This window comes from Tarenaya hassleriana, unplaced genomic scaffold, assembly GCF_000463585.1.
Source record: "Tarenaya hassleriana unplaced genomic scaffold, ASM46358v1 Cleome1, whole genome shotgun sequence".
Classification (NCBI taxonomy): Eukaryota; Viridiplantae; Streptophyta; class Magnoliopsida; order Brassicales; family Cleomaceae; genus Tarenaya; species Tarenaya hassleriana.
In genome coordinates this window covers 2,261,017-2,284,512 of record NW_010960187.1, presented here as the reverse complement: position 1 = coordinate 2,284,512, position 23,496 = coordinate 2,261,017, and the positions used below count along the sequence as shown (strand labels likewise).

General features: G+C 41.7%; 6 protein-coding genes across 10 annotated transcripts; 3 read left to right on the top strand and 3 right to left on the bottom strand.

Moving 5' to 3' along the window:
• Positions 1–1,391: 1,391 nt before the first annotated feature.
• LOC104805997 (ammonium transporter 2) lies at positions 1,392–4,044 on the top strand. Its single transcript, XM_010530718.2, has 5 exons — positions 1,392–1,930; positions 2,026–2,346; positions 2,579–2,864; positions 3,297–3,400; positions 3,490–4,044. The coding sequence occupies exons 1-5, from the start codon at positions 1,616–1,618 to the stop codon at positions 3,925–3,927; spliced, it is 1,464 nt and encodes a 487-aa protein (XP_010529020.1). The 5' UTR covers positions 1,392–1,615; the 3' UTR covers positions 3,928–4,044.
• A 1,097-nt stretch (positions 4,045–5,141) lies between these two features.
• On the bottom strand, positions 5,142–7,836 carry LOC104805986 (pyruvate decarboxylase 2). The gene is made up of 6 exons (XM_010530706.2): positions 7,119–7,836; positions 6,808–6,971; positions 6,059–6,709; positions 5,860–5,977; positions 5,563–5,751; positions 5,142–5,471 (listed from the first exon to the last, which is right to left on the bottom strand). The coding sequence occupies exons 1-6, from the start codon at positions 7,647–7,649 to the stop codon at positions 5,298–5,300; spliced, it is 1,827 nt and encodes a 608-aa protein (XP_010529008.1). The 5' UTR covers positions 7,650–7,836; the 3' UTR covers positions 5,142–5,297.
• A 767-nt stretch (positions 7,837–8,603) lies between these two features.
• LOC104805968 (ERBB-3 BINDING PROTEIN 1) lies at positions 8,604–11,653 on the bottom strand. The gene is made up of 9 exons (XM_019203581.1): positions 11,180–11,653; positions 10,959–11,043; positions 10,703–10,852; positions 10,419–10,572; positions 9,626–9,847; positions 9,409–9,545; positions 9,232–9,323; positions 8,946–9,125; positions 8,604–8,833 (listed from the first exon to the last, which is right to left on the bottom strand). Exons 1-6 carry the CDS (start codon positions 11,271–11,273, stop codon positions 9,510–9,512), a joined length of 741 nt encoding a protein of 246 aa, XP_019059126.1. The 5' UTR covers positions 11,274–11,653; the 3' UTR covers positions 8,604–8,833; positions 8,946–9,125; positions 9,232–9,323; positions 9,409–9,509.
• Positions 11,654–11,751: 98 nt separating this feature from the next.
• On the bottom strand, positions 11,752–15,648 carry LOC104805975 (chlorophyll synthase, chloroplastic). The gene is made up of 15 exons (XM_010530697.1): positions 15,394–15,648; positions 15,255–15,299; positions 15,062–15,147; positions 14,788–14,875; positions 14,472–14,557; positions 14,290–14,376; positions 14,130–14,195; positions 13,970–14,053; positions 13,804–13,865; positions 13,639–13,714; positions 13,478–13,540; positions 13,310–13,391; positions 12,567–12,643; positions 12,426–12,473; positions 11,752–12,077 (listed from the first exon to the last, which is right to left on the bottom strand). The coding sequence occupies exons 1-15, from the start codon at positions 15,545–15,547 to the stop codon at positions 12,015–12,017; spliced, it is 1,167 nt and encodes a 388-aa protein (XP_010528999.1). The 5' UTR covers positions 15,548–15,648; the 3' UTR covers positions 11,752–12,014.
• A 626-nt stretch (positions 15,649–16,274) lies between these two features.
• Positions 16,275–18,211, top strand: LOC104805920 (bifunctional monothiol glutaredoxin-S16, chloroplastic). The gene is made up of 2 exons (XM_010530638.2): positions 16,275–16,675; positions 17,528–18,211. The coding sequence occupies exons 1-2, from the start codon at positions 16,301–16,303 to the stop codon at positions 18,029–18,031; spliced, it is 879 nt and encodes a 292-aa protein (XP_010528940.1). The 5' UTR covers positions 16,275–16,300; the 3' UTR covers positions 18,032–18,211.
• A 172-nt stretch (positions 18,212–18,383) lies between these two features.
• On the top strand, positions 18,384–23,464 carry LOC104805930 (phosphoinositide phosphatase SAC8). Of its 5 annotated transcripts, none has more exons than XM_010530664.1 (20): positions 18,384–18,639; positions 19,027–19,101; positions 19,381–19,508; positions 19,620–19,711; positions 19,822–19,879; positions 20,013–20,060; positions 20,143–20,176; positions 20,333–20,413; positions 20,496–20,602; positions 21,008–21,094; positions 21,175–21,252; positions 21,401–21,465; positions 21,559–21,657; positions 21,792–21,891; positions 21,980–22,088; positions 22,219–22,291; positions 22,658–22,751; positions 22,823–22,912; positions 23,053–23,122; positions 23,269–23,464. In XM_010530664.1, the coding sequence occupies exons 1-20, from the start codon at positions 18,489–18,491 to the stop codon at positions 23,394–23,396; spliced, it is 1,767 nt and encodes a 588-aa protein (XP_010528966.1). In that variant the 5' UTR covers positions 18,384–18,488; the 3' UTR covers positions 23,397–23,464. The 5 variants fall into 5 exon arrangements, with proteins under 5 accessions (XP_010528966.1, XP_010528958.1, XP_010528950.1 ...); XM_010530656.1 differs by having other exon boundaries at positions 20,009–20,065; positions 23,056–23,122; XM_010530648.1 differs by having other exon boundaries at positions 20,009–20,065.
• Positions 23,465–23,496: the final 32 nt, after the last annotated feature.

Here is a 23,496-nt window from a genome sequence, read left to right as displayed (position 1 = left end):
TATATATATATATATATATATATATATAAAGAGTTTTTGTCGTCGCAGTGATATCTAATTGATCCAGCAAATATCTAATTGACCCATCAGTGGATGACCGAGTGTTGCTCTTTGGACTTTGATCGTCAGTTCAAAACCAGCTGATGGGGAGGGAGGGATAGGGTGTTACTCTCTACACCCTTACTCTAAAGGCTGTTCCCGAACCTAAAGAGATTTAGTTTGGATCGAAGGTTCAGGTCAACCTCTCGTTTTAAAATATAATATATATATATATATATATATTATGGAAAAAATTGTCCATGAATTGGATCTCTATAAAATCATCGAAGCCCATTAAGTCCATTTCATATTTTTTGCAAGAATTTGCGTTTCTGGGCCTAGTGTCCAATGAAATTTATAAAATGTGGGCTAAACGGGCTTTTTTCCTTCATATTAGAGCCCATAGAATCTAAATCCTATACGATATGATCATATTCCATCCGTCCACGTATATTTGATTGTTTTTTTGTTTTTGTTTTATCAGCATATTTTTGGTAGTTTCCTTGGATTATTTTTTTTTATGTGGGTAACGGGTCTGTAATAAAATCAATCCATGTTCATGGGCATTCTTTTAAATATTTTTTTTTTCTGATTTATGTTGAATATATTGGATACAATTGCCTATTATTCATTTGTCACGTTTTTCTTTCGAGATCCATATGTTTTCAATTTTGTCATTCCTTTTTCTTTCCATATTTTTATTTCCTTTGTCGGAATAATTTTCTTCTACAAGGTTTTTGAACCTATTCATTCGCTGATAATTCTAACATCAATTTTCACTCTGGTATTTGGATTTTGACCGTTCCGACATTCCAAAAGAGCGTGTGTTGACTGGCGACGGTCAAAATCTTCCTAGGCGGACGACATGTCCATGTCTAGATCCAATCACATCACCATCTCAAGAATTTTTAAAAAGATCTACTCTCCTATTTCCATTTATTAAATATCATATATATATATATATATATATAACTAGTGACGGACCCAAAATATTTTATAAATGGAGTCACTAGTAAATTAGTAATGCACATATAATTTTTAAGTACACATTTAATTTTATTGGGGGTAATACAATAATTTTACATAAAATTTATAAAGAACACAATTTTTTTTTCAAGGAGTGGGGGTGTGACCCCACTATAGAGTAATTGGGTCCACCCATGTATGTAACTGATTTGAATACGAGTGATCCATTATATAATTAAAATTACATAACAACACAATAATTTACAAGTTTCAACCGACACATCGAAGTATTAAGTAAATTTGGGCTTAGTCATCAAAGGAATTAAATTAATTGAAATTATACATAATTTACTAATCAAAGAATATATTCACATGGACATGTCCACGAAATGTCATGGTCCCATGATGATGAGTAGGAGAAGCCCCCATCCACCAACAAGAACAAAAGACTTAGAGACGACTTTTCTACTCTTCTTCAAGTCAACGGTGTTATCATTCATACATCCCCACACATGCCTCTTACCATCTGCAGGAGCAGCCACCAATATTGACGATAACAAACAGGCACCCAGAAACCCACCAGCGGAAACCGCCGGAAAAGCGAGCAACGATGGGGGATTCCGGCGGCGGAGCTTTCACGGCGGCGGCGCCGCAGTGGCTGGACAAAGGAGATAACGCGTGGCAGATGACGGCGGCGACGCTGGTGGGGTTGCAGAGCATGCCGGGACTGGTGATACTGTACGCGAGCATAGTGAAGAAGAAATGGGCAGTGAATTCTGCCTTCATGGCTCTCTACGCCTTCGCCGCCGTCCTTCTCTGTTGGGTTATCCTCTGCTTCAAAATGGCGTTTGGCGATCGGCTCTTGCCCTTCTGGGGCAAAGGCGGTCCTGCTTTCGACCAGGGTTTCCTCAAAGAACAAGCCAAGGTTTTTTTTTTCCCTTGTTGACAAAACAATCATTTCTTGTATTTTCAGATAGAAAACACTTTATTCTAACCATTTATGTCGTGAATCGGCGTCAGATCCCTGAGAGCTTTCGGCACTCGAGGAACGGGACATTGGAGCACGGGACGGAGCCGAGGTTCCCGATGGCGTCGCTGGTGTACTTCCAGTTCACGTTCGCGGCGATAACGACGATACTGGTGGCGGGGTCGGTGTTGGGAAGGATGAACATAAAGGCGTGGATGGCATTCGTGCCGTTGTGGTTAGTGTTCTGCTACACGGTCGGAGCCTTTAGCCTATGGGGAGGAGGTTTCCTTTACCATTGGGGCGTTATCGATTACTCCGGCGGTTACGTCATCCATCTCTCCTCCGGTGTCTCCGGTTTCGTCGCCGCTTATTGGGTACGTCCCATTCCCTTTTCCACAGTTCCATTACAAAACCCTAACGCTAACCCTAGAGGAGAAAGGAACGAAAGATTCTGAATCGAAATATATGAATGTCACATCTGATATCTGATTTGGAGATCGAATCGAATATTCGATTTTGAGATTTATTTGGTCAATCAAAGTAGCATGACTCGGTCGAAGGAAAACGTGACATGGTTTGGTGTCCGGTCGATTTTGACCATGGCAGGTGGGGCCGAGGCCGAAAGGGGACAGGGAGAGGTTCCCGCCGAACAACGTGCTGATGATGCTGGCGGGGGCGGGGCTGCTGTGGATGGGATGGTCGGGGTTTAACGGAGGAGCTCCGTACGCCGCCAACGTGACGGCGTCTATCGCGGTTCTCAACACGAACGTCTCCGCCGCTACCAGCCTCCTCGTCTGGACTTTCCTCGACGTCTTCTTCTTCGGCAAACCCTCCGTCATCGGCTCCATCCAGGGCATGGTCACCGGCCTCGCCGTCGTCACCCCCGGCGCAGGTTAGCGTCATCACTTCTCTCTCTCTCTCGAAACAATTGTTTGAGATTAGATAGAGGACATGGGAAATTGAATTTGGGTTCTGATAATTGAATTCGAGATAAAATGTTCTGTATTTATAAAAAATGATATTTCTCTTGGAAATTAATAGAAACTTATTAGATTTCGAATTAAGGTTTAGTTAATTCGAAAATTCGGAACACTCGATCCAAATAACTCTTAATATATAATTTTAATTTTGAAAAAAAAAATCAAAATTTTATATTTAAAATTTGGTGCATATATCCGAAATCTAAAAATCACAATAATATCTCATAAAATCTTAGATATTTGGGATTGAATTCGAATTCCTGTCCATTTTATATAAATTAATATAGTTATTAGTTACATAAAATTTTATTAGAATATGGGCTAAATTATTTAATGTGGTGTAGGAGTGGTGCAGACATGGGCTGCAATCATAATGGGAGTAGTCTCAGGAAGCGTCCCATGGGCCTCTATGATGATTCTCCACAAGAAATCTTCTCTCCTCCAAAAGGTTTGACCTCCCAAAAAAAAAAAATACTCGTATTCTCTTATGGTCGGACACCCATTTATATACATACATACATATATATATATATATAGGTGGATGACACATTGGCAGTGTTCTACACACATGCGGTGGCCGGTCTACTAGGAGGGATTCAGACAGGACTATTTGCGCATCCAGCCCTATGCCAATTGTTACTGCCGGTTCCCAACACAAGAGGAGCTTTCTACGGCGGAAACGGCGGCATTCTCCTCCTCAAACAGCTTGCGGCCGCCGCTTTCATCGCTGCCTGGAACGCTGTCTCGACATCCGTCATCCTCTTGGTCATAAAGATGTTCATACCGTTGAGAATGGCGGACGAGGAGCTCGGGATAGGGGACGATGCCGCCCACGGGGAAGAGGCCTACGCTCTGTGGGGCGGCGACGGGGAAAGACACGACGGGACGGGAAACGGGTCGCCGTCTAATCAGTTTGAAAGAGAGGAGGATCCTCGTTATGTTCCTGGCGCAAGAGGGGTCACCATTGTTTTGTGATATTTGTGTTGGGTCATGGAGGATGATCCAAAACAAATGCAATTATACTCGTACGGTGTGTATTTTGACTAGTGCCCATGATTTGTATATAATACAAGTTTATGTCTTTTTTTTTTATCTGAGAATAAAAGATTGATCATACGAGCATTTGAATTCAGACAAGATCTGTAAATAACTATGAACTGAGAGATGTTTCTGGTTTTGCCCTTTCATCAGTTCACCGGAAGAAATTCCCGAAAGCCAAGATTTCTACTGTATACCCTAAAGGGAAACAAACAATACCCAAATGCTAAAATCGAAAAAGAAGAATGGATTTTCTTCGTGGGATTCTCCGAGAATTTCTCCATTGCGTCCGTCGGCGTCACGTAGAAGACGAGCTGGTCCTGGAACTGGTTGAGCACGATGACGACGAACCCAGCGACGCAGCTGAAGGCTAACGCGTACGATGCCGACTGCCGATGTCGACTTTCTTCGGCCGCGTCAGATGGTGGAGAGAGAGCGGAGGATGGTGAAGGAGGACGTTCGAGACGGATGTGGAATAACGGTGGATAGCGGATGAAATCAATGGCGGCGGAGATTTGATGAGAGAGAAAATTTGAGGGTTTCTTTGGATGGAATGAACGATTTGAGAGCTTCGACGGAGTGAGGAGCCTGGCGGCCATTCCCTGGATTTTCCGACAAAAGCAAGGGAGAATTTTCCCCAGGAATTTTCTCGAGAAAACCGAGATTGAATTTGAGAGACGTTTACGGGGTTTTCTTCCCCGCGGACAAAAATAAAATAAAAGGCAAATAAGAAAAACTGCAAAAAAGATCCGAACACTGAACCGCCTAATGACACTTTGTGCACCGGGTCAGAAGCCTCTGGATGATGCAGAAGGTTCATGCAGGTTTAGGGTTCGTTTTCGGCTGCTTTTGGATCTTCATTGGCTCACTCGAACCGTGGAACAGATGGAGAAGGGAATATTACTCAAATAACCCACTTGGGTCGCAGCAATTTCAGTGTACACCACCGAAAAAAAAAAAAAAATTTGCGATCTTATTACGACTAATATATAACTAATATACAACTTATTACGACTAATAAACTACTCTTATTTTAGTTGTATATTAGTTATATATTAGTCGTATAAGGTCGCAAAATTTTTTTTTTTTTTCGGTGGTGTACCCTGAAATTGCTGCGACCCAAGTGGATTATTAGGGTTAAAACCCCGATGGAGAACATGGTACAACGTTCATGTTGACAAACTTCTATTCAGTCCATAACAAACAAACTCTCCACTTCATTTTATTACGACTCGACAAACACAGACGGAAGACAGAAGACAAGTGCGGGTAACATCAGAAACTGAATTCAGACAGAGAAGAAAACCTCACTGAGGATTAGGGGGACGGCTGTTGGCGGCGGAAACTCTCGAGCCCCACTCCAAGAGCTCTTTGCTAGTGTCGTCCTTGTGAACTATCACCTCTATGAAGCATAAACTCTCCTTCTTCTCCTCGCTCGTTGCCGTGTTTATAGCTTCTATCAGCTCCTCCTCGCATTTTACCTGTGCCATTCACCCTCCCCTCTCAGTACAGAATTTCATGCCATGGGTTTATACATATATGCATATGATATAGATTATGAGTATAACTGACCTTGGCCGTCCAGCATTTGCCTTCCCCGTTGTGGATGGCGTCTACAAAGGCAGTGTAGTTCCAGTTCTTTATCACATTGTAAGGGCCGTCGTGGATTTCCACTTCTATGGTGTACCCTCCATTGTTGATCAGGAATATTATGCTCTTCTGCCCACACCTTATCATCGTCGACACGTCCTGTGCAGTTACCTGTACGCGGAGAAATCCCAATTACAGACTTGATGGATGGAAACAATCAACAATTTCGAAAAAAAAGGCCTTGTCCACAACCTAAAGACTGTGGTTTCTGCTTAGTACCTGGAAACTACCATCTCCGATGCAAGCAATGACGCGCTTTTCGGGCACAGCTTGTGCATAACCGAGTGTCGCACCCACGGACCAACCAATTGATCCATATTGCATTTCGAATTCGTACCTGTGTATCCGGAAAAAAAAAATAGATATAAGCATGAAGGCTAAAAGGGCTGACAATGTGAGATTACTTGTTGCTATTTACCCGCATCCCTCAGGCAACTTCAGTTTCTGACAATTGAACCAAGAATCTCCTGTCTCAGCAATTACAGCAGTCTCCCCAGACAGCAACTTCTGAATGTGTTGGAAAAGAACGTTAACCCTCAAGGGCTCCTTCGGGTTACCTCTCAAAGGCTTCCCTTCCGGAACATATATCCTGTGGTAATTCTCATGGGCTGTGTTGTTATGCGCCAATCGCTTGGCCAAGTGGCTAAGAAAATCTTTCATGAGAACACATCCGAACGAAGGCCCGTTACCGATGGTAACACGCTCAGGCTGCACGATGATTGCTTTCTCCTTCTTGAGAAGGAGAGAATATCCGACCGAGCTGTAATCGTTGAAAATAGGACCTGCAAAGACATATGCATCTGCGGATTCAACAATCTCGGCGCAGAAGGGAGTGCTCACGGCTCCCCAGTACGTTCCGATGAAATGCGGGTGGTTTTCGGGTACTAGTCCCTTAGCAGATGGCATAACCGCGAGGGCATATCCAGACGCATCGGCTAGCTCAACAAAGGCTTCCATGGCCTTTGCGACTCGCATTTTGGGGCCACCCACCATAACTGGTTTGACCGCCTTGTTCAAGAACTCAGCAGCTGCCTCTGCTGCAGCCTCAAGTCCCATCTGGTTGCTCAATCTGCCACAAACCCAGATGATTCAGTCACTAAGTATACACGCTAGGGTAAAGTAGACAATAATTAGCTAAAATTGAATGCAGAAAAACATTGAAATTACTTGGGAGAAAGCGAGAACGGGACGGGATGGCGACTGAACGTCGGATGAGGAATCGCAGGCAAGTTGCAGCTTACACTGATATAAACTGGTTTGCTTTCTTTCAAAGCGGTCGAAATCGCTGTGTCGATTTGTTCATGCGCATCTTCCAAGTTGTTGATCACAGCCTATTACGGTATGAAACAACCACACAAACCCAGAAACGCTTCAGTGATTTCGAAAATCAAATTCAATTTAAACAAATCCGAGAAACAAGAATAAGAATCTAAGGATGAAGCATCGTGAAATTTCAAAAAAGTAATGTATGGTTTTACCTGGTAACAAGTGATAGTCTGGAAGCATCGGAGCTCCTGGCTGAAATCAGGTAGTCCAATGGTGTGATGAAGAATCCTGCTGGTCCCGTAATCGTTAGAGTTCGGTCCACCGACGATACAAATGACAGGTAGATTCTCACTGTAAGCACCGGCGATCGCGTTCAGGACGCTCAGTCCGCCGACGGTGAACGTAACGACGCAGGCGCCGACGCCACGAGACCTCGCGTAACCGTCGGCAGCGTACCCGGCGTTAAGCTCGTTGCAGCAACCGACGAGCTTGAGCCGCGGCTCGGCGATCAGGTGGTCGAGTAGCGTCAGGTTGAAATCCCCCGGAACGGAGAAGACGTCGGTGACGCCTATCTCGACGAGCCGCCTCGCGAGGTGGCGACCGAGCGTCGCGTCGCAGGGACTCACGGGGACGGAGTGCGGTGGCCCCGAGTTCTGGATGACGGAAACGCCGCCGTTTGGAGAACCGCCGATGTCGTCGTTCGCCGGAATACACGAGTCTATAGATCCGATCTTAGTATCCATTGCGTCGGCTCTCGTCTCACTCTTCGCAACAGTAGAAACAGAGAATAATTATATATTGAGAACGCTGAATTTTTTTTTCTCGAGAAACAAACAGAAAGTAGTAGAAAAGTACAGGAAAATGAGAAGAATATATATATGTATGGATGGATGGATGGATGGATGGAGAGGAATAAGCGGTTTTAGGAGGAAAGTAGTACCGCCACTAGAAGAGAGCAAAGGGGGTTTACGGTACCTGTGGGCGGTGCGTGTTTTGTTTGTTTCATAAGCGAGAATTACGGGTTAATTATTAGAGTGATTAACCACTAAATAGAGGGGTTAATATATTAGAACATACTGGAAACGAGTGTCGCCCAAGTAACACGTGTCCATTTCTGGGTTTTTCTTTTTCTTTTCCCCAGTTTCGTCAATTTATTTTCTAAATTATTACTACCTTTTCTTAGTACTTTATAATAATAAAAAATAATCGTGCGACAGTCCAATATACTTTTTCTTTAAACATGCACAGATACACAAACATATAAATAAGTAATGACATTATGTGCCATGTCACATGCAATAATGGGACCAGACAGTGGCCAGTTTTCAGGAAAACCAAGGAGTTGTTGATGGTAAGACTCTCGCCACCTTTTTCCTTGTAATAACTCTTGTCAAGTTGAATTAAATTTCACTGATTTTGCTAATAAGCCCCGCTGACGTGTCAATTTAATATTGGGCCGCTCGGACCAAAAGCTTCCAGAAACAAAGGGAACGCGTAACTCGTGATGGGCCTACTGAAGGGCCCATTAAAACAAATGGAAACGAGCCACTCTCCCATTTTTACAAACGCTAAAGAGGGGCGCAAGCCCATTGGGCTTGACATCTGGCAGCTCAAACCATTTACGCGGACATTATTCCGCTTATTTCAATTTTAGAAGAAAATAGACCTACTACACTCGATTTTTCTAGATTGAAACATTCAGTAAAAATTATAACCGAATAAACAATAACAGTATAATTGAATTGGGTTTATTCGCTTATTAGTCCTAGCTATAAAATAAAAAAATTATTACCAAATTTGCGTCAATTATTTTCTAAATAAAAAAACAAGGCTGTATAACAATGGAGGTACCAGAAGAGAAACCCTCGCTCTCATTGTTGAGTTCCTTCTCCTGTCATCTCCCCGGCTTTTTCTCCGTCCTTCTTGCCTGCAATTTTCAAACCCAAATGCAGGGCAGAATCCGTTATACAACGTACCGAAATGACTAAAACCCGCATTTGCTTCCTACTCGAGAGTAAAAAAAAACAAGGGGGCCGTACCTTTCTTCTTCTTCCCACCGCCTTTCTTCTTTGTTTTGATACCCAAAGCTAACCAACCTTTGATATCGGGATCATCAATCGTCTTCATCGGTTGCAGCTCCTGAAGTGGACGAGAGGTGATCCTATCCGAACCGTTTGGCATCAACAGTACCGTGAATTTAATGTGGGCAACAAAGTCCCCTGGAAATAACCATCGTCGAGGAGGAACAGATCCAATGTGATTTAGCCCCACCATTGCAATTTGCAGTTTCCTGAGTTTTAAGTGTATTATCAGTGAAATGCTTACCGGGTTTCTCGTGCAGAACAGGATATGGCTCCAATAGATCATGATTGACACATTCCACAAGTCCAAGTCTCGCCCTTTTCTCCTCCAGAACCCTATATTTTTTGTTACATAATCTCAATAACGTTTGGAGGTCGATATGATTTTTCGGGCAATGAGAAGTGATAACTAAAAAAAAACCTCGTTGTGAATGGAAAATGTGGGTAATTCTGATTGATTTCGCTGAAGATGAATCTCGAAGCTTTCATCTTAAGATGATAACTTCTCTCCGGAGATCTCTTCTAGACAGTTGTTTGCTTCTCATCTAATAGCTTCGGCTGTAGTTCTCAGAAGGGGTCATTCAGACAAAGCTGACATATATATGGGTGGTCAGAATGAGATCGGCAGTTCAATTTACCTTTCCGTCGCCGGTGCCGGTGCTTGTAACAATATCTATCGAGTAGACTTCGTTTTCTTCGAATTCCATATCTTCAACCCTTGTATCTGGATTTGATACACTGAGGACAACCTTGTTTCCATCTATAACGAACTGCTTCATCTGGTGGCTAAGAACACCTTCTACGATTTTGCAGTCATAAGCTTCAGCTACCTTCTGGATAGCCTCACTTACATCCTGGTTCTGTTACAGTAAGACGGATGTCTGGTTAATGATACCTTTACTACAGCATTTTCGAATGGATGAGTAAACAGCAAGTAGCTTATACACTCGACAAATTATCAAGATAATTACAAGAAAAATAGTAACTTTGACATAAATCTTCATTCGGGTGAGAATACATAGCTTTCTAATATACATCCTTGGGGACACCAGGCATCAAAATCTTCTGGAGGGAGCAGAAATGGACATCGATTGAAACTTGATCCATATCTAAATAAGGATTTCGTCACATTGAATTGCATGCAGAACAGACAAAGGCCTGGAAATAAACAAGATACATTTCTCCAAATCTCCTTCTGCTGCTATAAAACTTTGATTTATCAGGAAGCTGACATAGTTTGAAAATATAAAAAAAAATAAAAAAATTTAACAATGTGAAGACCTTATGTATCAACACAAGAAACGCCAACCTCAGTAAAAATTGTAAGAGTAAAGCCATTCTTCAGAACACATCTAACATACAGGCATATATATATACACCCATATACATGCGAGGGCGAGAAGCCATTCATCACAAACAAATGGAATATACCTTCTTCCCGGGCCTCACAAGCCTTAGAGCAACTTCAGCAGCAGTGTTTGCAGCGGCCATAACATCAGCTTTACGCCCGGTTACCGGACCTTCCTGAAGAACAATGGTATGCGCAACAACAGCAATGAACCCATCAATGTGACATCCCATATCACTGCAATAGATATAATGCCGACGGGACATCAGAAACTTGTACTGACGCAACACCCACACTGTTTCTCCATGCATAGAAGAAAAGCAAGACATGCAATTAAGACACGAAATGGGATCCAAAGAAAACTTACATTTTCACCATATCACCTTCTTCCAGAACCGTCTCATCGCTAGCAAGCGGAGAGAAATGGCATACGGTGTTGTTGACAGAGATGCATGTTGGAAAAGCGACACCTCGCTCGATCTTCTTCTTAACATTCTTGTACATGTTTCCCGTTTGCCTTTACACAGAACAGATAACACAAACAAACAAAAAAACACAACTGAAAAGCGAATTATTAAAAAAAAAAGCTCGTAAAACATGATTGAATACAAATATATACGCACTCTCTGATAAACGCATCTCCCTTCTCACAGATGTCAACAATCTTGGCTTTCAGTTTGCATTCTGACACGGCAAGCTGCAACGCCTCTGCCATTTCGATGCGAAATCAATAACGAAGAACCAATAATCAGATGCAGATTCAGGAAAAACATACGCGCGCGAAAATGTTAGCTAGTTTTGGTGATAGAACAACACGAGAGGGGACAAAAAGGGGGAGAATTACTGTTAACAATCTCGGCAGCGCTCTTGTACTTGGTGACAACCTCAGAAGAAGTGAGATCCAACTCCTTCTCCTCCCTCTCGTCGTCCGAGCTCATCTCCGAAAAAAATCACAGAGATCGAACGGATGGAAAAGAAGAAATTCAAGATATCCACGCTAGGGTTTAAGAAAATCAAAATGGGTTAAAAAAAAAAAAACAGAACAAACATTCTGTCTTTCGTTTTATATTCTGCCACGTGTCCCTCGACCCTACCTGGATCGAACGAAGGCTGCCTAATTCGGCCCATTAAGCAAAATGAGCCCATTCTTCTACTAGGACCGATTCAAATCCGTACCGTACGTTTGTGCAATTATTTTTTTTCAGAATAAAACCGCTAAAAAAACTTCGAACTTTGCAAAAAAATATATATATAAATAAACCTTTATTCACATCCCAAACTTGCAACAACTGAATAAATCCTCGAACTTAATTCAGATCCCAAACTATCATTTGCCATGGGTTTTTAATTTTGACCTTCCAGAGAGGCGGGAGTTGACTTGTATGAAGTCCAAAGTAAAATAAAACAAACTATAAAGACAAAAACAAACGGTACCGTTTTATGCCAAAGACTAATATTATGTTACCGGAACATAAGGTCAGAGCTTGTACAAAGACACCTACGTTACAAATATTACAATTTTGACATACAAAAACAAAGATTTAGGGATATGCTATATATAGTTGAGCCAACAACATTCGATCATACGGATTAAAAAGCCCCTTTTTATTTTTGATCAAACTCAAAATTTTAACTTTTTACCATCTGAGAAGCGTACCTCACAGGTTCAGGATCTTCACTCAGTGGCTCGTCGCCAATGCGGTCACGAATATTCCAAGCACTAGGAATGGTTGCGCGCTTGCCTGTCATCCAACCCATACTAAGTCAGCTCCCAAGACTGAAGCATGTTCCGTACATATATTACAACCACATGAGATTCTCCTGAGACAAGATTCAATTTCTAGCAGAATAACCTCGTCCCCTAGTTTTTGGGGGTTTATCGAGAATTATAAAGAGTTTCAGTTCGTATTCGTACCCGTATGAAGTTCAGATATTAGTGTGATTTCTATCATGTTATAATACGAATTAGGAATTTAAACTCATTCCTCTATCAACAATACACAATGTTTTATTTTGCAAATTTTGACACAGTTCATTTCATTTTCATTTGCGGGTATTAGTGTAAATATACAGATAAGACTTTTGTTTACCTGGTACTTCACGTCGTATTGGACAGGGTCCTTGAGAAAGTACTTGAACTGCAGTTCACAGAAAAAAAACAACAACATCCAAATCAGTCTAGGAAAAGAATGAGCTAGTTGGGCGACAAGAGGAGATTTTACCATCCTTACCTGGAAGAAAACTTGAGGCAGTGTTAGAGCAAGCAGCGCTAGCGCATAATACGGTTTACCAGATGCAAGCAGATAGCCTGTAATTAAAAAAGAAAATGGAATACATGCAAATAGATATGTTTTCTAGAAGCCAATAACAATTGCAAAGCATCGTATCCACTCATAAAAAAGAGCAAGTTCTTTGTGATGCCCCCTATGCAGTTCAGATGATGGAGATCCGTCGGTCATTTGCTCTTCGACAGTAATTTCTCTATTTCTCTCTGGTTATGGCATTATTGCCGACATTCCAACCTTCCCTTTTGAGCTATAAAATATACGCAACAATTTCCCCACCCGAAAAGGTGCACTATGTGATCTAGAATCTATCTAGTTTTTAAGAAGGCTGCAAGAAATTGCACTTGTTCCTTACTTCATGTTGCTGCAAGTCTAGAAATATCTTTGATCAAAGAAAACATAGGAATAGATCACCATGTTACCATGGTTGCCTTAATAGGGCACTCTCCAGGTTCTCACAGCTAGAATCTTTAACCCACCAAGAATTGAGGGAAAATCGTTGAGTTGTATTGATTTGGTTTTTCTCCTAATCGTTCTATCTCAAGACCTAGTGATGCCTATTTGGTTACTGAGAGGATATAGAATGCATCGTATGAAGCGTGAATTTCACTTTCATACAGGCATTTCCAGATCCAGGAACAAAAGAAAATAGAAACTGCATTTGCACAAAGCTAGGGAATATTACGTACCAGCAATAGACAGCTGAGTTATATCTATAGCACCAACGCATATCCATTTAGCAGTTTCAGTGCCAAAAGCCACTGGTAGAGACTGTCAGTTTCAGCATAAAAGAAACAGTCAGGTGAATCACCAACAAAATAGGAAAGTACACGCTGATTCAGGGAAATAAGGATTACCTGAAGCCCTAATGCCCTGTCTCCTTCAACACTTTTGAAGTCGTTAACAATGGCTATACCCAACTGCAATAACATACAAAGGATGTAATGTACTGCCAAAGTATACCATTATTCTCGTACAGGATAACAAGAAAAGCATTTACATATCGTTAGAAGAGTACCCCGGCTATGCTGTACAAGAGTGTGAGGACAACGACGTCTGGTGTAAGGGTTCCAAACAATGCTTGGCCAGCCCACCTATCAATCAGAGAAAAAGCAAAATGAAGTAGGCAAAAATAAATTATGTTTCAAGAGCATCCAATGTAATAAAGCAGGATACATCTTACCATGGCAAGCTGATATAACTCGCTCCGAGTGCAAAATTTCCAACCCAACCATTTTGTTTCAGCTGCATAAAGATTCATGAATCCAAAACTCTGAAACCCATTTTCTTTTTCACTCAGAGGAGGGAAGTAGATGGTCTTGACACTGCAGGACTGGAACAGCGCTTACCTTCAGAGGTGGAGCAGAATATATATAGGACAGCAAGGATCCACCCAAAGCAAGATAGAAGACCGTCGGAAAGTCATGCCCTGCCTGAAAAACAAGGGTTTAGTTCATCTGGTGTGTCCCAGCATTTTGCTAGCATACATAATTAATCTATATGACATACCCACACGTCTAAAAGTCCAGCCAACCCGAGACCTGCCAAAAGTAGCACCCAGATTTGGGTAATAACCTGCATTTTGGGGCATGAAGATGGGGAGAAGTAATCAGAACAAAAACGAAATGAGCTAATAACAATATCGTGCTCCTGTATGCTGTCTTAGTACCTCTCCCTCTGCTATTGCTCCAGATGGAATAGGACGATAGGGCTCATTAATTGCATCTATCTCTCGATCATACCAGTCATTGATCGTCTGAGAATGACATGGCAAGACAAGTCTAGGTTATTCAGCACAAACAAGCACACTACCTTTAGCACAGGTTTGGTTTCGGTTATCAGGAACCAGACCTGTGTGTAGCCAGTAAGACATGGCCCAGACATTAACATACAAACAATTGACTTGGCAACATCCTCAGGAGTCCAGTGGAAGTTCCCTGAAAGAAGGGACAATGTCAAGGAATATTGTTAAAGTAACCGAAGATCTAATTCTGAAATCCGTTGGAGACATGTCGGAGATATCTGATTCATAATTTGATCTAAGTAGAAATTTCTTGGGGGGGGGGGGAAAAAAGATTCTTGGTGAACAGACCACACCTATAAGTCTATGACACTGGGGAAAACCTCATACAGTGTGAATCTCGGACAAATGAAGCTCGGATACTACCTGAAGCAGCAGCCCCACAGACCACTCCCCACACCAATGGAGGCCAAGTGACTGGTTTCGTAAGCTGAAGACGAATCTTCCATTTATTCTGAATTGAATATCCAGGGAGGGAAAAAACGAAATATGGAATTCAGCAAATTGCCAATCCAGAGTGTGATACGATCTCCAACTTCAGCAATATGCACTGATATATGATGATACAGTTCTCTTATATGTTCATTTGTCATGCATGCAAACTCAAATGTCCGAAATAGAAGAAAAACATCATAGTTACAGTTTCTTGAGCAGCTCCTTTGATTCCAAGAAGTTGGTTGATGCTCGAACCACTGGCAGGCGCCTTGTCCGGTGCCTGAGATTTGCCTGCAGACGAACAGCACTTATATCAGAACCCTAGCATAAATCTACGTAACCAAAATTCTACTTCACACGAAGGTATTAGCAAGTGGGGAATCAAACGGTGATCAAACCTTCGTCCGTATCAGTCTCCACCGCTCGCACCGACAATCTCCGCCCTGCGATAAAAAAAAAGCTGTCAGAAGACGGAATCAAAAACATCATTTGATTGCTAACATAACCAATTGAAAGAAAGGGATGAATAGCAGGTACGCGAAGCTTCGAATTCCTCCGTCGACCAAAGAGAGCGCCGGCGAGTGAACTCGACGGAAACCGGACTCCGACTCGGAACGTAGGCTCTGACACGATCGCCGGAGCTGGCTCTAGATATTCCGACGGAGGATACGGAGTTCAGTAACGAAGACATAGAAACGGCGACGTATTCGGTGCCGGGAAAAGTGGCCGGTGGAAAGTTTTGTGGCGTGAGCTCTGGCAGTTGCTCTTGGGGGAAAACAGTAACCGATAAGTCTACAGAGGAGTTTTGGCGGCCTAGAAGATGCAATGACACGTGGCGTAATCATGTCCGTGGATCTGATTTCTTTGGGAAAAGGGCAAAGCCCGACGAGAGATGGGCTTTGTACTGGGTCGGGACCCGACCCCTGTATGAGGCCCGACGATATCTGATTTTCCTCTTCAAATATTAGAGTTTTTAATTAAAAAAAATATATCATAGTAAAATTACTGTCCATTTGTATATTCAGTATAGAAAAGTTTTATCCGGATTTGGTAGGTTACATGTATCTTATTTGAGTGAAAAATCTACTATATCCTTGTTTTGTTTTACTATCTCGATTATTTTTTATTTTGTTACTAGATATTTTGTTAATTAATAATTATACTCATTGTTATTGATATTAATTAATTTTAAACACTTTAATCGAAATAAAATTCAAGTATGTGTAATAAATGTTGAGATTAATTTCACATTCCTTGGCCTAAATTGTCACCTGGGCGTCACATCGCATTGTAGACAAGAATCCGTGGTCTCAAAAATTCTATTGGGCCACACAGAATTATCAGGCCTGAAGAGTGTGAGCCCATTAAAGCCCAAATCAGAATAGCCGGATCAGCATACCAAAGGTTACAGATTACACGACCATCATTTCGCAGACGGACGACAATGGCGGCAATCAACTCTTCCTCCCTCCATGCCTCCGTCTCACTCCGAGTTTTATCTCCACATGTTTCCCGAAATACCCCTGCACTCTCTCTGTATTCACGATTCAGACCATCCTTATCGTTTCCCTCCATCTCCGTTGGACACTGTGGTACAGGCCGCTCTCGTTCGTTGGTAATCTCCTCCTCCGCCGTCAAGACGCTGTCGGAGACGGAGCCGGTCGGGGCTGTGGAAGCGGAGGCGATCCCTGCTACTTCCGGAGTTTATGCAGTGTACGATAAGGACAGCGAGCTTCAGTTCGTCGGAATTTCGCGTAACATCGCGGCGAGTGTCTCGGCGCATCTGAAATCGGTGCCGGAGCTTTGCGGCTCCGTCAAGGTAAAACTTTCGTTTTTCACCAGAAATAGATTTTGTTTTAATTACGGAGTTTGATCTGATTGAGAATCTAAATCTCATTAAAAGTAGCATAGATGCTGAAGGAGTGCTTGATGGAATCAATCATAGATTTCTTACATCTTTTGTTGGGAATATTGAATGATTTGAGTATATGTCACCATGGTGACTTGTTACCTGAAACCCGAGCTCGGTAATTCATCTGCAGAATTCTGGTCATCACCTCCGGCCTATTCCTTTTTAACAATTCATGCCATTGATGCCAAAAAAGAAAACAGAAAACCTCCAGCTTATAGCCATGGAAACTGAAACTATCTTTTGCAGTTATGAACTTATGATCAAGTTTTCTTACAAGTGTTTTTGGGTCTCATGAACTCTGTCTGTACAATGTTTTGGTTTCGTCAGCTTGGAATTGTTTTCACCATATATGTGTTCTTTTGGTTGAGTTTTTCTTCTTGCCCTTTTGGTGGAAAGCATGTCTGCATGCCATTACCGCCACAGATTCTAGGAATTTAACGTTTAAGATGACTTGTGTGTTTTAGAATTTAACTTAAGATGTCATCTGAATCTCGATCTGGATTGATCAAAGGCTTACATTAGTCAACTCGAGTAGTTTGGACATTACATACCTTAATATATGGATATTAAGAGCTCTCACATGGTGGCTATATCGAGATTCTTTGTTCTTATCTAAGTTTTGTCTGTGTGTTGTATGGAAATTACATATTCTTATGGAACCACAGCCAAACCATAGGATTTATTTCAATGACGAAGAGCCCTCTTACTCCATTCCATGTCTCATAACTCCTATTCATCGATATTTTCCTCATGGTGTAGGTCGGTATAGTAGAAGAGCCTGATAAAGCGGCTCTTACACAAGCATGGAAATCATGGATAGAAGAACACATAAAGGTAACCGGAAAAGTGCCCCCGGGCAACAAATCCGGGAACAACACATGGGTAAGGCAAGCCCCGAGGAAGAAGGCCGATATCCGTCTCACCCCAGGCCGCCATGTCCAGCTCACAGTGCCACTGGAGGAGCTCATTGACCGACTGGTGAAGGAGAGCAAAGTGGTTGCTTTCATCAAGGGATCGAGAAGTGCCCCACTGTGCGGATTCTCGCAGAGAGTGGTCGGGATTCTCGAGGGACAAGGCGTGGAATATGAAACGGTAGACGTGCTGGACGAGGAGTACAATTACGGGCTGAGGGAGACACTGAAGCATTACAGCAACTGGCCAACGTTTCCTCAGGTGTTCGTGAACGGTGAACTTGTGGGAGGCTGCGATATCTTGACCTCAATGTACGAGAAAGGCGAACTTGCTGATCTGTTCAAGCAGTAGTTCCGTTGGTGGCTTAAAGCATCAGAATTCTGGTTTGGCTCCAATGGGACGGCCATGGAGGGCGAATTTTGCTCTGTGAACAGAGGCTGTAACCATTGGTTTGACCACAAAGGTTTGTATTGTAAGCTGTACAAGTAGAACCCTAAAGGCTAAAGGGCAAAAGAGGGTTATGTTTCTATATATAGCACCCGAACCATAGAGTTTCGTGAGCGGTCTGGAGCTCGTAGTTTCGACCGGTCGGCTTGACTTGTCAACTCAGTTTCAAGCCCAATAACGTGTTTTGGAAAAGCCCATCTCCGATGAATGGACACGTGGCAAAAGTCAACGCGAAACGAACAATCTTTGACCTTCTTCATCCTTGGCGTCCATCTCAATAATAAATCCAACTGTACATTACCATCATTTCACCTTGAGCGTCTTTTTCTTTGGGGGAAACCCGGATTCGAGCATCGCTTTAATGGAGATCGCGCCATCTTCGAGTAGATTCAAGCTGCACGATCAGTTGGAGCTTCTGGAATTTCCGGATAAGTACGTCGTCAAATCCTCGGAATCTCCTGATCATGGCTTCTACATAAATCGACGGGATGGCAACATCGATCCTCTTGACGGTATTGTTTGGCTCTCCCGGCTCACATTTCTTTGATTCCTGTTTGGTTGTCGAGAAAACGTAGCATTTTATGGATTTACGGAAACCTCGCTAGTTTCTACCTTTACCTGTTTGATTGGTGAGAAAACGTAGCAAGTTACCTCTTGCTCCTGGTTTTATTTTGTTTGATGAGAATATAAAAGCATGTTTTGGTTTCGTAGATCTTTCGCTTAATTTCATGATGGAAGCAATTCATAGAGCTTATTGTTTATCAATGGTGATATGATTTGCGTTTGGGCCGTTGAAATAGTCTGTCGTTAACTTACTTTTGTCTGTAAAAGTATTTTTTTTATATTGTATTTGGAATGAAAAACAGTATCGATGTTACTGTTTTTTCCCTCTACTGCAGAAAACTCATGTTCTGGAACTCCTTCCAGAGTTTCTACTATCTATGGGGTAGGCGGAACAATTAAGCTGCTTGCAGGTGCAAATTTTCTCCCTATTTTTCCATATTTATATTTCTGCTTAAATGCCATGACGACAACTGTTTGGATCTAAGACGCAATTGGTAACAGGGCTTTTTATCCCTTCATCTGCTTCTTTAACAATGGTTGTTGCTATGCTCTTATTTCTTATCAGGAACTTATTCTGGAAAGTTTGCAAATTCGATAAATGCTTTAGTCTATTGGTTGTAATTATGTTGCCAATGATTTATTTGGGCCCAACATGAGATTTTTATGCAGATTTTCTCCTCATATTTTAGGAACATACATGCTCGTTATAACATCTCGGAAGGAAGTTGGGACTTTCCTTGGTTTCCCAGTTTTTCGAGTTGTCTCAATGAGATTTCTCCCTTGCAATGAGGCTATGAGGTTTGCAACTTCTCAAGAAGTAAGGTTTTGTACAGTTTAAATGACATGATAATCTATCGTTTTCTGGCTTTTATAATCGAATGATTTGTTTGGAGAACTTGTTTGCAACTTCAAACTGTTACTCGTGCAGAAGAGGGATGAAGCCTACTTTAGGACTCTTTTGCAAACAGTCGAGGCAAGCCCAGGATTGTATTATTCATATGAAACAGATCTAACTCTAAAGTAAGTTTATTATCTCGCGCTCTTGAGTACTTTCTATGATTAGTATATCCTACTGCATACTGGGATTTATGACAGTATAAAATTATTTGACACATTTATCCTTGTGACAGCCTGCAAAGAAGATACAAGCTAGCGGAAGGTTGGATGCGTAAGCCGCTCTGGAAGCAGGTTAAATGTCTATCTGGCTGTTACAATACAATCACAAAATTACGTTCTTGGTTTCCCTTCTTCATCCTTTTTTTATCTACTGAAGTGTTTTGAGATTTTAATTTAGTTGAGGCTTCCTTCTTGTTTCAGGCAGACCCTCGATTTGTTTGGAACCGACATCTTCTGGAGGAACTTATTGAGTGTAAAGTTAGAACATTAAATTCGCTGACCTTCTTATTTCCTGTGAAGCTATAGAGATCTGATGGCTCTTCTTCTTGTGGCAGCTGGATGGTTTTATAATTCCTCTCCTTCAAGGAAATATCCTTTGTTCTTTTTTATCAACTTGTTATGATTATTATTTGCTATCTTCTTGTACTATTTATATAAGTGTTCCTACAACTTTTAAATATGCATTTTAATAGGAAGTTCCTCCAATGTATAATTTCTTTTTGTTTTGGATTAACCAAGATATAAGCTTTCAAGTCGCTAAGCTACAGCTCAAGAATTCTCCTGCTACTATCACATTAATTTCCAGGCGTTGTACACGGCGTCTAGGTCTGGTTTAATTTGTGTAATTAAAATTGTCATGTATACTTGAGATGAATATTTGAGAGCCGTATTGGAAGTGATATCTCAGGTACACGAATGTGGAGAAGAGGAGCCAATCTTGAAGGGGATACTGCTAATTTTGTCGAAACTGAACAAGTACTGGAGATTAATGATTTCATGTTCTCATTATTACAGGTATTCCCTCATTAGCATTTCACTTCCTGTACAAACATATTTTGATTATATGATGTTTCCACTTTCAAAGAATGGCAGTTCTAGAAACCTTGTCGCTGGCTTATTTATCTGTACCAGCACATTTGAATGTATCCACAGACATACTTGCATTGATAATATAGAATTCTCTAGGGGATTTTCTTCATAGATTTGGAAGGTTTATGTGCGGCATAGTTCCTTGTTTCCACTTCATAATAATTTTCATGAAATAACCTGGAGATTAGGGAGCGAAAGGGTGAATTTCACCCTTTTCCTAACTGTTTGCTACATCTGTTGATTTGTGTCAAGCATATTCACAGTTCCTTCTGTTCTCTAGTTCTTCACATCCAATTCTTACCGATGGTACGTCTTGCTTTCATTTGCTAGGTTCGAGGTTCGATTCCACTTCTTTGGGAGCAGATTGTTGATTTGAGCTATAAACCAGGGCTTAAGATAAACAATCACGAAGAGACGGTAATTTGTTTTACCTGATAATTTGAGTTTTTGGTAATGTCTTGTAGTCGACCTTAAGTTATTTGTTTTTCTGCTTCCAGCCAAAAGTCGTGCAGCGCCATTTTCATGATCTCTTCCAAAGATATGGAGAAACTATTGCTATTGACTTAACAGATAAGGTTGATTTCTTCTCTCCCCTCATTGCAAACAAAAGCATAGGGCATGACACATTGAACTGAAGATTTTATGAGAAAGTACTTCAGCCTGTTGTTGTTTGTTAACTTGTATAGTATGATTAACTTACGTTCTCACTTTTGTGTACCTTAGCATGGAGATGAAGGTGAATTAAGCAAAGCCTACGCCACTGAGATGCGGAGGCTTCCGAATGTCAGGTAAAATTTATGTTCTCACTTTTACTCTGATACCCATTGGGTGATTGTGGGGAGACTATTAGTTAATGAGTTTAATTAACATGTTTGGCACAGATATGTCTCCTTTGATTTCCATCACGTATGCGGAAACTCAAACTTTGACAACTTACACGTACTGTATGAGGAGATAGCGGATGAATTTGAGAAGCAAGGGTATAATCAATTAATATACGTTTTTGCACGACTAACTCCTTATTAATATATTACAATACTCAGATGATCAAGCTAGCCAGCTAGTTGGTCACATACATCTTTGTTTCAGCTGTGGACTAATCCAAGCTGAGCAGATATTTCCTTGCAGACGCAGAAGGGAACATCCTAGAAGAGCAGAAAGGAATCGTCAGATCTAACTGCATCGATTGCCTTGACCGCACAAATGTCACCCAGGTTTAATTCACTTGTTGACGCGTTTTCTACCACTTATCCAATCGTTATAACTGCTGCTAAACACGACTTTTCTGCGTATTTGGAAAAGAATTACTTGGCTCAAAAGTCTCTGAACCTACAACTCCAAAGGATCGGATTATTTGATTCCACGGAATGTATCTCGATGTTGGCGGACGAGTACACGAAGTTCAGAACAAGTAAGGAGCTATCACCTTTCTAAAGCTTTAAGGCATTGTCCTGACTCGGATTTCTAGCTCAATGATTTATTATGTGTTCTTGAGAAAGTTTGATTTTTTATTTATTTTTGCCTTTGGCTGATACTAATAGTTTGGGCGGAGCAAGGGGACGAGATCAGCCTGCAATACGCGGGGACCTACGCTCTGAAGGGCGACCTTGTCAGGTGAGAGATGTCTGCCTGTGTTCTGATGAATGAATCTTTTTGCTCGACACGAAAACTGACAGGTGTTGCTAAACATCAATTATGTAATTGTTCCATCACCACAGTCCTGGCCTTAGAGTGGGCCGACATGAATAGCAAAAAAGACCCCCCAAAAAAAACTACTGTTTGATGGGTAGAATGCATGTGAAGTATATTTAGGATTTGAAAAGTGTATAAATTCTCGCTTATGCCGGGGAAGATTGAAGTGTGTTAGTGTTAAGGTTGAGTTCGAGAAAGACAACATGATGTGACCACCTATGTATACATATAGATATGTATATGTAAAGAAATCAGAAGGAATGTGATGTTTTTTTGTTTGAGCTGAAGGTATGGGAAGCAGACGCTGTTTGGAGCAATCAGAGACGGAATGAGTGCACTGTCGAGATACTATTTGAATAATTTCCAGGACGGCATCAGGCAGGCAAGCCTCTCTTCCCCTTTTTCTTTTTTTGTTGGAATAATTTTTAGAGTTGACGAGAGAATGGAAATCAGGATGCGTTGGACCTGATAAGCGGGAGATACACTGTAAGCAGAAACAGCCCTTCACCTCTCCAACAACTCAAGGTGTTTGAGTCACCCTCTGTATGTTTCTCCTCCTCCCTCCCTTCCTTCTTCTTTAACAACTTAACACCCAAAAGATTTGAACCAAATCGTTAATGGGTTGTAGTTGGTTATGGAGTTTCTGGATTTTTTTTATTTTTTATTTCCTTTGTAAATGGTAGCAGTATCTGCCAGTAGCATCAGCCTTATTGATCGGAGGTATAACAGTGACCTCTATCACCATTCATCAAGGTACCTCCTCTCTCTCTCCTCTCTCTCTCTCTCTCTCTCTCTCTCTCTCTCTCTCTCTCTCTCTCTCTCTTGTTATTATTAAAAAAAGAAAAAGACGAAGAAACTGTGGTTGACGGTGACACGTGTCATGATATGATGAAATGCAGCGGGAAGAAACACGCAGCAGTTTGTGTCGTCGGCAGTGTTGGCGGGAGTGACCGCTGGGGTTGTCGCCGTCATCAAATCCAACGGCAGGCACTTCTGTTCTCGTCCCCGCCTTTGCCGTCTCCTCTGAACACCTAGTATCTTTTGTCCCTTCGTTCCCATGAATAAAAACGCGAGCTTGACCTACCTCTTTGTTCATTACACTCGTCTTCTGTTTTTCAGTTTTTTTT